Below are 13367 nucleotides of genomic sequence, written 5' to 3'. Positions count from 1 at the left end.
TGTCCACAGTTCCATGTTACATCAAAATTTACTATGTATGTTGTGTTTTACTTGTGATGGATTCTAGTTCTCTGTTCTCTTTGATATCCCTGAAATTAGTTTTACCAGGGTTGCATTCCTTTAATTACTGTTAATGAACCATTGAAACAATAAGCACTATACAACAGATTGCACAAATCTAATCTAAAACTAAAGCAAGCTAGAAAAGAGTAGACATTAAGAGTACTGGTTATTAGAGAATGGCTTTTACAGATAAATAAGTTAAATAATAAAAAAACAAATCCAGATGGGTCCAGGTGAAGCAAGCCCAAGTTGTTCTGGTTCAGAGACTTTCTTTATAGATAGAGTTAATATAAAACCTGTGGCCTGCTGCTAGCAATGGCGATCCTGTACTTGGCTACAGGGCTGCAAGGTGACAATTTAAGTCCAGTATTTAAGAGTTGCTAATTTTTCAAAACAGTGATCATCAAGAGCTAAATACATTTTAAATTTTACCATAAATTATTGTGGGCCTCCTAGAGTCTGTTTCTGTGTTACAACTAATGTAGCTGTTTGCCGTCTTTCTGAAAGCATGATGTACATTTGTGCCTAAGTCCTGCTATAAAATTCCTAGTAATCTCTGCTGTAACTGTTTTAGTCTTCCCTTCTACTTTTATAGGAATCTTTGCAGTGATTTTTCTTCTGCATGCAGTATTTTTCTGTTACTGAGTGTTTTTGACAGTTGGCAGGACGTGGCCTCATTAAAGGAAGAGACCATCTGATGTGGGTGCTACTCCAGTTCATCTCTGGCAGCATCCAGAAGAATGCACTGGCTGACTTCCTCCCAGTTATGAAGCTTTTTGACCTCCTGTATCCTGAGAAGGAAGTAAGTCTTCTCTCTGAAATTAACTGTTTTATTTTTTTAATTCAGCTTGAGACCTTCATATGTCAATATTACTATCACTCTTGAGTCACTGTTACAGCAGTGTTCTGCATAGTTGGAGAGAGATGTTTCATAATTAAATGAAAATTTTCAGGATTTCCTCGCTATGTTTTTCCAGCAACCATGTTTGTGCAGTGTTTTTAGGGGTGAAAAAGACTTCTGTTAACTCTTCTCTTCCTTTTGACTAAGGTTTTGAGGAGTTTGTTAAAACACTGAGGATACTATTAAGGAATAATGTGGAATTTTATTGTTACATCTGGGCTGTAACAGAATAATACACTGAGAGATGCTTTCAGGTGCGAAGAACTGAACATGACACTTTAAATTTGTTTTGTAGTAATGATTACTTAAAATTGATTCTGTGGTAGCAAATCAAATCCTAGTCATGCTTTGTACATTCCTCTAGAATGAAGGTTCCTGAGGAAGGGGGAGTTAGGCAAAGTTCTTAAAATTTCCATCGTGACAGCCTTGTCAGCATGAAGTCCTCATTGCTTACTCTTATCATAGTGCCTTCTATTTTGGGCCAGTAGATATGTTAACACAAATGTATGGTGTACCAAACTGATATGTAGCAGTTTTTCCCCCTCTTAAATTAATGTGACCCGCAGAAATTCTTCAGTACAATTTGTTTCATGAGCTTGCAATTGTTTTTGTCAGCCCAAAATATGGGAAGAATGATGGGACTATTTACTTTAACTGTAGTGATGGGCTCTGAGTTACACTTGTTTAAAGTGTTTGTGGGACTAGGGCATTTCTGAGGATTCAATTTCACAAGCAGTTTAAATGTTATCAACGGCTGTTGCTCTTAAGAGGATGTGTCTTACTATCCCCTTGATTATGCATTGCTGCTGTCTCCCTTGCACTTGCTATCGGTGGTGCTTGTCCAGTAGTAACTGTGCCAAAGGGAAAGAAATGCGAATGTTGGCAAGAAAGCCAGGGTGCCTTTTCCAATGGCAGTAATATACCTGAGTCTGTAGCCAAAACCTTTTGAATTTTGGTGTGTATCTGTTCCTTTTCGTAGGAAGTGTATTAATCTTTAAGTATAATGGTTGGTGAACCACTGAGTACCTACTATGGAAGCACATACCGTAACTGATTTCTGAATAATGTAGAAGTGTGAGGCTGAGAGTAAAAGTATATGCTTTGTAACTGTATGTGTCTTGAATTTGTATACTCTAAGCATCAACTTCCATTTGCTGAGGTCTTTGTTTGTCTGTTTGTTTGTTTGTTTGTTTCAGAATAATTACTGAGGTCCAGGTCTTTTCCACAGCTCTTGATTTAAAATTGCATATACAGATGAGGGTAGAATCTGTTCTGTAAAAATGTTGCGTTTGGTGTTGCAAGTCAGAAAAAGAAAAACTTGACCTCGTGAATGCTGGCTGCCTAAGTTGGTTTTCTGTACATTAATACATGCAATATGTCACATTCATGTGTTCTCTCTTTAGTGTATTCCCGTACCTGATATTAACAAACCCCAGTCAACTCATGCTTTTGCAATGACCTGTATTTGGATTCATCTGAATCGGAAGGCCCATAGTGACAACTCCAAGTTACAGATTCCCATTCCTCATTCTCTTAAACTTCACCATGAGTGAGTTTTGGGGGGTTTGTTATGTTTTGATTTGTCTAGACATAAGAGAATAGGAAGCTCCAAATCTGTATTCAGAATGTATTGTGTGATGGGATGCTGTATAAGGGTTACCAAAGGAATGAAGCAGAACTAAGAAAGAGCTCAAAGTCAAAATATGCTGTTATCATGCAGCTAACAGAAATAATATATTCCATCTAAGATTAATAAATCTTTTTTACTGATGGAGAATCTGAAAGAAAATTGACTATTTTGTTTTATTATGCTGTGGTTTGGAAAGCGTGCATAAGCAGTACATTGGGTTAAGTTCTGTTCAGAAAGGTGATTTTTAAAGTGTATTTTTTCCTGAGGTATTTTTCTGATACAGGAAAATTGTAACACAGTGAAACTGCAGCATAAGATGTAGTCGTTTTGATGTGGTGCAATTAATAAATATTTCACTTTTTCTACTATTTTGCAATGGATTTTTTACTGGGGTTATTGTGGGTGTAATCCTGGAATGCATGTGTATTCGGCTTGTGTCTTTCTACTTAATGTTTAATGTCTTTGGCACACAGGTTTTTGCAACAGAGTTTAAGAAATAAAAGCTTACAGATGAATGACTACAAGATTGCCTTGTTGTGCAATGCTTATTCAACCAATTCAGAGTGTTTCACTTTGCCAATGGGTGTGCTAGTAGAGACTATTTATGGAAATGGCAACATGAGGATACCTCTTCCAGGGACTAACTGCATGGCATCAGGGTCTATTACCCCGTTGCCAATGAACCTCTTGGACTCACTCACAGTTCATGCCAAAATGAGGTACAGTATGCAGCTAGCGTTTTTTTAACCTGTAAATCTGTGTGTAACTAATTATCATCAGGAAATCTTTCCTATGTCTGTGCATGTCATGTGTAGATCTGTTTGTTTACTTAATAAATTTCTTAACTTTCAAGTCCTTGTTTTTGATTGAAAAATACTTTCTGTCTTTCCTTCAGTCTGATTCATAGCATAGCTACAAGGGTAATTAAGTTGGCTCATGCAAAATCTAGTGTGGCCTTGGCTCCTGCTCTTGTGGAAACCTATAGTCGCCTGTTGGTTTATATGGAAATAGAGTCCTTGGGCATCAAAGGCTTTATCAGTAAGAAAGAAAACCTTTTTTTTTCTTACCCCCCTTCCTTTTGTTCAGCAGCATTTTCTTTTAATGGAAACTAGAGACCATAGTAAAAATGAAAATCTAATGATGCAGCATGTTGAATACCTGTATAAATTATTTTAATATAAAGGAAATTGTAATGGTTATCCTAGTGCTGCATTAAATTTCAGATGAGTGTGCTGCTCTCCCTTTATGCCATCACTTGTATGGTCAGGACCTTCCTAGTTACACTGCGTTGTGCAAAAATATGCTTAACAGAAAATCGTAAGCAAAGTTACTTAATTAGATGCAAATGATACTTGTTAAAATAATTTGCATGTCTGCTGTATATGTTCATTCAAGAGATTGAGTTCTACACTTTCACAGCATCTTCAGACAGTGCTTGCACATGCACTCTTTGGAGATAATACAGTTTTCAAATCAAATATCTGACTTGCAGCCTAATATAACTGTCTATCCACAGTGTACTCTGTAGTTGTATTTTGAAGTGCAATCACTTGGAAAACTTACTTTACAAAATCTTTTTCATAAGGTCAGCTCCTGCCAACAGTGTTCAAATCTCATGCATGGGGAATTTTGCACACTCTGCTAGAAATGTTTAGCTATCGGATGCATCACATCCAGCCTCATTACAGAGTCCAGCTGCTCAGCCATCTTCATTCCTTGGCTGCTGTACCGCAGACTAATCAGAACCAGCTTCATCTGTGGTGAGTAACAGTTACCATACTTAACTGTAATCTCATATTCCTCCTTCATCATAAGTTGAAAGCTGCATGAGAACTCTGTTTAAATGGGACATAAGTACTTCCCAGTCTTAGTTCTGTGGCTGAATTGTTTTGTGGTATCTCAGCAGGTCATGTTTCAAAAATACAATTAGGTATTAGTAGTAGTACTCTGCAGAGTTGCATGAGGCAGTGTCTTGCACAGATGTGGCAGCAGTGTCATGGCTCAAAACACAGGAACGCGCACCAGAACTGTCATGTCAGGAAGTGTTGGAAAACTGTTGAACTTCTTGCACTGGAGATAAAGGGCAATGCCTGCTACTTGTAGTCACAGTGATTGGCTTATCTGCCAGTGGGACTGTGCTTGCTTACTCCTGTAGCAGATGTTTAACTCCATTACAAGAGTTAAGTTGGTTCCACTTAATTCTTCAGTGATGTTAATTTTCAGTCAGATCAGAGAAATAATCTGATTCATCCTGCAGCTGTAAAGGAGTTGTTCAAACGTTAGACGTTCAAAAGATAACAAAAGGGGGGGGCTCTAAGTTGAAGATACTTGCGGCTCTTTTTCAGGGGCTCTCCACCAGGAATTTTCACTAAATCAACTTTTGAGAGCTTTATTTGAAAATAAAGTACTTAAATAGTTGATAACAATTCTATTAAAAAGTGGGAAAAGCAAACTTTTCCAAAAGGTTAAGATCACTTTCAAAACAAAAGTTTTTGTATTATCTGAAGCAGAAAATGGAGGAAAAATAGGTATTTTGGGAATCTTAGAAGCTGCAGTATAAGCATTATTTGCTAACTGGACTGTTTCCTTCTTTCAGTGTTGAGAGTACTGCTCTAAGGCTAATCACAGCTTTGGGCAGCTCGGAAGTCCAACCACAGTTTACACGATTCCTCAGTGATCCCAAAACAGTTCTTTCAGCAGAATCAGAAGAACTCAACAGGGCTTTGATCTTAACTCTAGCAAGGGCAACACATGTGACAGGTAATAGCAGTACTGTGAGATAACATCTAAGTGAAAGCTGTAGTCAAGCCATTTTGCTAAAATACTGTTTAATAGAGTATCTTTGAAATGACCCAGTCATAAAACATATCCCATACACTTCTGGTTTTGAAACAAAGTCTAATTTTAATTTCTAACTACTTGTTTTTAGGCAGAAAGCTATTATTAAAGCAGTAGTGAAATCAGACATTGTTTAAAAGTTTATTTTAATGCAGAGATACAGTGTGACTAGTTATTTTTTACTGTCTTATTTTCAATGTCATTATTTTAAATTTAAGCGTTTGGATTGATTACGGATACATGCCATTTAAAAAAAACAACATGGAATGTTCACAGCAAGTATGTTGCTCATGTGGAAGCCACCCCCGCTACAGCTTACCTTTAAGAAAAAATAGTGTGTGGTTTGGGTTTGCTTTCTTGGGGAAGGGAGAGGGGGAAGCTTTTATTGTGTGTTTTGTTTTAACAATGTGCAATGACATGGGTCAGGTTTTTGTTAGTTTTGACAAGGGAGATGTCTTCTGCATTTCCTTTTTTTATGGTTCTAGTCTGCAGAGTCGCTGGAGAGTTAGAACAACTGATTTTACAAAAAACTGGTAGAGGTGATTTGAAAGGGAAAGGGCTTCTTTGTGTTAGTTTTCTTTATTTTTTAACCTTTGCTCAACCTTTAATGTTAAATCAACACTGGGTTTGGGGGGGATGAGGCTTGTGTTCTATTTCTACAGCTTAATTGGGAAAGGTACTGCTGAGCAGCCTTTTTAAAGAAATATAAAATGGCATCTGGCAATTTCATCATCATTATCTTCCTCAGGAATTTTTTTTTAAGTTTAATCAGGTTATCAGCAAAAGCTTGTCTTACCTTCATTACAGGAAATTAAATATAAAATCTTAAAATCATGATTGCTTTATTTCTAGCTCAAAACCTAAGAATAATTTTGTTATTGTTAATAGCATAAAAAAATAATATCCAGCTTGTTCTATAGAGTAAATAAGATTCAGAGAAAAAGGATGGGAGAAGTTGGGCAAAAAGGAAGCCCCGTTGAACTAGCAAAGCCTTGATGCATGTGACTGCAAAAGGAATACCAATAAGAAATGTTTTTTTGTGTGAGATTCTAATATCATCAATCCATTTTCTAGACTTTTTCACAGGCTCTGATTCAATTCAGGGAACTTGGTGCAAGGATATATTGCAGACTATCATGAGTTTTACTCCACATAACTGGGCATCACATACACTAAGCTGTTTTCCAGCTCCTCTGCAGGTAATAGTTTCAAACTGATGATTTTTCTAATTGGAAATACAGAGAATTTAGTCACTTAACAAGATCCTTTGCCTTTTGCTAGTTGGTGAGATTCCTCCCCTGTCCAGACTACATTAATCTCAAGTCCCTAAAGAATGCAGCATGATTGTAACGTTGCTATTTCTTCAGAAATGCATTAGCTTCTCCTAGAGTATTCTAAGGCCAAGTTTGGCCAACTGATACTTCTGGTAGAAGGTAAATCAGATCTTTTAAAAAATTTAAAGAAAAAAAAAAAGAAAAAAGTTGAAGCCTTTTTTCTTGTGGCAATTTGCCATGTAGCTTTGTTAGTGACAAAACAGTCACTGTGGTGTCAGGGTGAAGCAACAATCCTACCTAGTAGGTTTGTGTTGTACAAGGAAGTAGGAGCTCATAAGGTGCTAAGTCAGGCAAAAGTTTGCCTGTTCAGATGTTTTATTCTAGGCTGTCAGTCACAGCAAAGCCTACTTTATTTCAGGTATTCTTCAAGCAGAATAATGTACCTCAGGAAAGCCGTTTTAACTTGAAGAAGAATGTGGAAGAAGAATACCGAAAGTGGAAGTCTATGACCAATGAGAATGATATAATCACACACTTTTCTATGCAAGGTTCACCCCCACTTTTCCTTTGTCTTCTATGGAAGATGTTGTTAGAGACCGATCACATTAATCAAATTGGCTACAGGTGAGATGTAGCCAAGATGTGCTACTTCAAAGTTCTTACAGTAGCATTCTCAGTTCTGAGGACATAGGCCTTGTGCATTAACAGCTTGATTTGTACTTTATTGATTCAGAGCATGCAGAGCATGGAAAAAAGCAGTGGAGTGAGGTATTAGCAAGCATATCATAATAATTGTGCAGTGTTTAAGATTGGTTACACCACACAGTGGTCTGCAATGCATATTCTTCCTGGTAAGAGACAAGGATGTGAGGTGTTTGAATTAAGCAGTTTACTTGTAATGGCAGTGTTTCAGGCAATCTGAAATAGTAAACAGGAAATATAAAGCATTTCTTTACTTTGCCTTTATACATGAATAAAGGCCAAATATTTTTTTCAAAAAGCAAATGTTGGATTAAGATGAAAATTTTTTGTAGAAGTAGTAGTTCTACAGTTTTTTTACTTGTTCTCAGTAGTAACAGGATCAGCTCTAGCTGTGAAAAATAAATTCTTTCTTTTCAGTCCTTGTTAGATCTGTTGAAACAATTAATATTTATGATAGCATTTGTTACTTTTCTGTGCAATGAGGAAATACCAGTATTTTAATACAATGGTTATATTAAAACGCATACTGCAGGAAGATAAAGTTGAGTTGCAGAAGATCGTCCTAAAAGTTGTATAACTAAAAATGTGTAAGGCAGGTGTGGATTCAGGGCAGAATACTATACATAAGAATTGGTGAACTTGAAGCATTTCTTCTGATTCGTATCCAGACTTTGGAAATCCGTTGCTCTAAGGCTTTTTTTGCTTTGCTTTGGGTTTTTCTTCAGTTCATTTAATAAAGACAATTGTATTAAAACCTACTAACTCTTATAAAATAGACCAGTTAAAAATGTATTAAGAACATAACAATTGCTTGTTGGTTTTTTTCTTTTCTTCTTTCCTGCTAGAGTATTAGAAAGAATTGGGGCCAGAGCTCTGGTGGCACATGTCAGGACATTTGCAGATTTCTTGGTGTATGAATTCTCTACCTCTGCAGGAGGCCAGCAGCTCAATAAGTGTATTGAGATTCTCAATGACATGGTGTGGAAATACAACATTGTAACACTGGATAGGTTGATATTGTGTTTGGTAAGTATTGCCTTAGAAGATAAGGCACCAGTTCTTCACACAGTCTGCTTTCTGAGTCACTTTTGTAGGAGCAATCTTTTTAAAAATGCATTGGTTTTAAATAGCGACTATGTGCTAACCCAATAATCAAGTAAAATAATAAATTACTTCTGTAAGCAATGTAAAACTCAGTGTCTTACAGTTCTCTGAACCTTCAGGGGAAGCTTTTCTTGGTTATTTAATGGCAACCATTGAATTGGTGTTATTAAATGTTGTTATTAGTGGTTTGGGTCTCTGATCTCAGAGCTATGCAATTATTTCTGCAGCCTGAAGAGGTAGAAGGGATGTGGCATGCCATGATTCAGAAGCAAATGAAGAATATTGTACCCATTAGAGTATGCTTTCTTTGCTTAGAATTCAACCTGTTTCATCAGAAAAGTTAGAGAGAAATGGCATTCTCTGTCTTTCCAGGTTATCCTACAAAATAAAGCAGAACTCACCTAGAGAGAATTAAATTTTCCTTCAGTAATTATCCTTTACTTATATTTTAAAATCTCATCTTAATGTAAAGCTGGTTGTTTGAATTTTAGTTTGGTTTTCAAACTGAAATCCAAACATGTCAGAGTGGCCAGAAGTTTGATGCAATCTTAACTTCATTAACATCACTTGGTTATTTTCAATAAGAGAACTGACAGCTAAAAGAGAGCTAGAATTCTTGGAGGACATGCTGTCACTGGGGAGTTTGTAAGGCTTTCTGCCAATGGAATAAAAAATGTGATGCGTACTTTTCACAGGAGGTGATTGAACCTGCCTCTGTTCTACGTCTTCACTTGAAAAAGTAGAGTTGAAAGACGATGTGCTCAGTGTGAATTTGTGTGCAGATGTACCTAATGTGCAACCAAATCTGCTAGCCAATGTTTAGGGGTTATAAAGCAGACAGTAGTGTCAACTGTAATTCTGTGTTTTCTGATCCATTTTGTTTAAGGCTATGCGTAGTCATGAAGGAAATGAAGCTCAAGTCTGTTACTTCATAATTCAGTTACTCTTACTCAAGCCTAACGATTTCAGAAACAGAGTGAGTGATTTTGTGAAGGAGAATTCTCCGGAGCACTGGCTGCAGAATGACTGGCATACTAAGCATATGAGTTATCACAAGGTATCAAAGCTAATAAAATTCTTTTATTGTAATACTTTCTGTGGAGTAGTTATCAGCCAGAGAGTCTTTTGTCCTCTAAATGACAGGACAGCTCTGTCAGTTTTTGGAGTTACTTAGTAAGTAATTTATTTGGACTAGTATAAGAAAAATTAATCACTATATTTATGTAATAACGTTAAAATTATAATGCAGTGATATTCAAAGATAGAAGCAGCTGAAGAGTTGGTTGGAGATTCATTCCTGCTCATCTAAATCCCATCATTTTAAAATCTTGGTTTTACTGAAATTCATTTAGAACAGTTTTTGTGCATCAGAGAGAAGGTATTTCCTTCTAGTGTTCTATGACTATAACAATAGTTAAATCTATGCTTTCTCCTAATTATTAAAGCTTCTTCCACCTCCTTTGTGGCAAGAACATGATGTCCTATTATGTTAGGGAAAAGAATTGCTGAGATTTTAATGCTGCTGTAAACATAGTGGCGTCTGCTGGCTAGAAAAGGATGTACCAATGGTGTGTTCTGTCAAATGATAAATCACCACTGAGATTAAATAGATACAAGCAAACTCTCATGTAGCTAAACACATACAACCTAGTTCTGATCCAGAAGCTATTTGGTCTGTATTAGCCCTCTGCTTTAGCACTCTGCTTTGGCCATACAGTGTCTTTTAACAGCGCCTAAAAGCATAAGGGTAGCAGGGAAGCAAATTGTATTAGCTTGGGAAGTGCTCTGACATGGCTACACAGATACTAGACCCAATCTGCAATATAGACATTTCAGTCACAGGTAAAACACTATAAGCTCAACCTTCAGCTGTACTCATCTGGTATTTGAGTACACTCTGGTTCTTTCCCAGGGAGTTATTACATGCATATTATGTCTAGTGTTCTGATGCAGTATATGATGCAGAAACTTTCAGTAGTGCTGATTTTTCCCTAGGTTTTCTCTTAAAATACTTGACAAGGGGCACATAAGTGCTAGCTGCTTTCAGCTTTGCCTTGGGATGCTTAATGTTCTCTTATGCCCATTTAGAGTGGTGGTGAAACTTTGTTTTGTTTTGTTTTTTCTGAAGAAATTGTTATCTACTAGTCTAATAAGTAAATAATTTCACTCAGAGTTCAATTTTCTTCAGTAAGCTTTACAGTGAAATCATCTCACTGCATTCATATCTGATAATGATGGTTATGAAGTGTCTTTTTAAAGCAATGTAGATGCTGAATATTTAATGCACTGCTTTTAAGGAAGGAGCTTTTGATTTTGTTGGATTTCTTTCCCTCCAGAAATATCCTGAAAAGCTGTACTTCGAAGGCTTGGCAGAACAAGTCAATCCCCCAGTTCAGATCCAACCCCAGTACCTACCAATTTATTTTGGAAATGTATGCCTGCGCTTTCTGCCAGTGTTTGACATTGTAATCCATAGATTTCTGGAATTGCTTCCAGTGTCCAAATCACTAGAAACTTTATTGGATCATCTGGGAGGTTTATACAAATTCCATGGTAAGTTGTCTGTGAATACAGTTTTATTCCTGTTGCAATCATTCTATTCTCCTTCATCTCCTTCGTTCATAATTTTTATCTACTAGCACAGCAGTGTTTTAATCCTTCCCTATTCTGTAAGCCCTGTGTACATTTCCACAGAGAGGTACAATCCCTATTTAGTGAACTTCGGCTTACTAACAGTGAACTTGCTTTTATTCAGGTAGCTCTTGCTAATTCATGTTTCCTTCACACCTTTCCCTTTCGTTCCCTTCTAGTAGTAACTACTTGGACCTGTGTCCTAACAATGCAGTTCCTCCATCTATCCTTGTTTAAGATTCAAATAACTTAACCTGATTTTTTTTTAACACTTTTTTAACAGGACTTTTATAATAAGGTTTTGTATAGATGTCATTGCTACGTCATGCCCAGACAATTTACAATATTCTTTCTTTACTGTGACTTCATACCTGGATTCTTCCTATTTAATACCTTTTATATGAAGAGATGATTTAGACAGTTTACTTACAAATATATTAGTATTATCATTAATATATGAACTGTTAGTAATAGTGACTTTCTTTGCTCGATTTCTACCATTCTGCACACATGTTAAAGTACAGCTTTAATACATACAGCTTGGTCTTGTAGAGCTCTTGATTTTAATTTCCTGTTTGCCACCATAAACATAATAGTGATGCTAGGAAGTTATTTCTGGGTTTTGTTGTTTTCCTTTTCTTCTTGGCAGACCGTCCAGTGACTTACCTGTACAACACTCTTCACTATTATGAGGGGCATCTCAGAGAGCGCACAAACCTCAAGAGAAAACTTGTTCATGCCATAATTGGCTCTCTCAAGGATAATCGCCCACTAGGCTGGTGTCTAAGTGACACTTATCTCAAATGTGCTATGAATGCCCGAGAAGAAAATCCATGGTTTCCTGATGACACTTACTATTGCAAGCTCATTGGAAGACTAGTAGACAATATCCTTCTTAAAGTTTGCATTAAGTAAGCTGTGCCAATGTCTTATAGCTTCACTTCATCAAAATATAAAATTCAATTTCTGTCTATCCTGATATGAAATAAAGCTCGGAGTCTTTATTTAGCTGCATATATCAGTCTAAATTCATATTAGATTACTTCAGTGTACACTTTTTTTTTAATTATTATTCTACACAAGACTGTGCTGCCCTAGTAAAAACATCTTGAAAAATATGGTGAAAATAAAGTACAGTCTTTCTATAAATACTTCACTGTTTAATGCATCACTTATAAATACAAATACTCATATTTACGCATTCTGAATTGAATTCTAATTGCCACATAAAATCAGCTTGATACAAAGCATGACTATTTTAAAAAAAGTGTAGAAAATGAGGTTACTTTTTTCTAATGCCATTATCAATATTACTAAAAATAACATATCGTAAGCAGTGCCAGGTTTAAGATAGTATATAACTAGCTGTGTCTAGTTGAAGATCGGTATATGTGCTGTTAGCAACTGCTGAGAATCTGTTTTTTAGGAGGGAAAAACTGGAAGTTATATTTTTAACGCAAACCTACATTTTCTTAATTGCTGCCTTTTATTAGTTTTTACAGTTATGACTACAGCTGATTTAAATTTCTATGGAAATAGCTGGTGAACCCATGCAGCTATGTTTTTAGAGAACAGCACTAGTGGAATCTCCCTGGATATTCTGGATCAACTTTCTGGGTCACCTTTATGGAAGCTGACCAATTTTCCGGATGTTATGTGTCTTCCTTTATTCCTTTTCCCGAACTTGCCTTTCTTTTATGTGTAACTTGAAAGAAGTTTATTAGGTCTCTCTAAAGAAAGCTAAAATTATATAAAACCCTTCTTTTATGCAAATGTTAACAGTGTGTTCAGAGATCTTTTCTATATGTAGCTCAAATAAGTTAGTCTTGGTTGGGAAAGTAGAATATTTTCAGAGACTAAGCAGGTGCTCATTTTGCATAAACTGTCACCCTAGAAATCTGCTAGAAGATCATATACTGAAGCAAATTAATGCTTTCAGATTATGCAGAGTAGAAAATTCTTGTTATTTTCATATTCTTGTCTTGGAAACAGATGGTAAATGAGATGGTTGGTGTTGGTTTGTTCTACCTCTTAATCGGGGAAATTTATCCTCTGCGTGACCTTGTGTGTGTAGTGTGTTTATAGCTATGTATTCATGCAGTCCTTCAGTGATTGAGCGTCATGGCCTTATATTCATACTTTTGTCCATATGTCTTATTTTTATGAAATGCCATTGTTTTATTTGTTCTCAGTAACTTACCTTTCAATTCAATTCAACTCAGTA

At 36.2% G+C, this 13367-nt stretch overlaps 1 protein-coding gene across 4 annotated transcripts in view; it reads left to right on the top strand.

The window, feature by feature from the left end:
* The window catches only part of MED23 (mediator complex subunit 23), a 39385-nt gene that overhangs the window by 18348 nt on the left and 7670 nt on the right, over positions 1-13367 (top strand). For 3 of the 4 annotated variants that reach the window (XM_075035716.1, XM_075035715.1, XM_075035717.1), the window contains 12 exons: positions 722-865; positions 2368-2513; positions 3068-3313; positions 3490-3632; positions 4180-4354; positions 5191-5354; positions 6507-6631; positions 7125-7330; positions 8254-8434; positions 9399-9569; positions 10849-11065; positions 11793-12029. In XM_075035716.1, the coding sequence (XP_074891817.1) occupies positions 722-865; positions 2368-2513; positions 3068-3313; positions 3490-3632; positions 4180-4354; positions 5191-5354; positions 6507-6631; positions 7125-7330; positions 8254-8434; positions 9399-9569; positions 10849-11065; positions 11793-12029 (2155 nt within the window). Of the gene's footprint in view, positions 1-721; positions 866-2367; positions 2514-3067; positions 3314-3489; positions 3633-4179; positions 4355-5190; positions 5355-6506; positions 6632-7124; positions 7331-8253; positions 8435-9398; positions 9570-10848; positions 11066-11792; positions 12055-13367 lie in introns of all 4 variants that reach the window. The other variant, XR_012651647.1, reaches the window with a different exon arrangement.

The sequence above is a fragment of the Buteo buteo genome, chromosome 9, assembly GCF_964188355.1.
Source record: "Buteo buteo chromosome 9, bButBut1.hap1.1, whole genome shotgun sequence".
NCBI classification, from domain to species: domain Eukaryota; kingdom Metazoa; phylum Chordata; class Aves; order Accipitriformes; family Accipitridae; genus Buteo; species Buteo buteo.
This window is presented reverse-complemented; position numbering and strand designations above follow the sequence as displayed.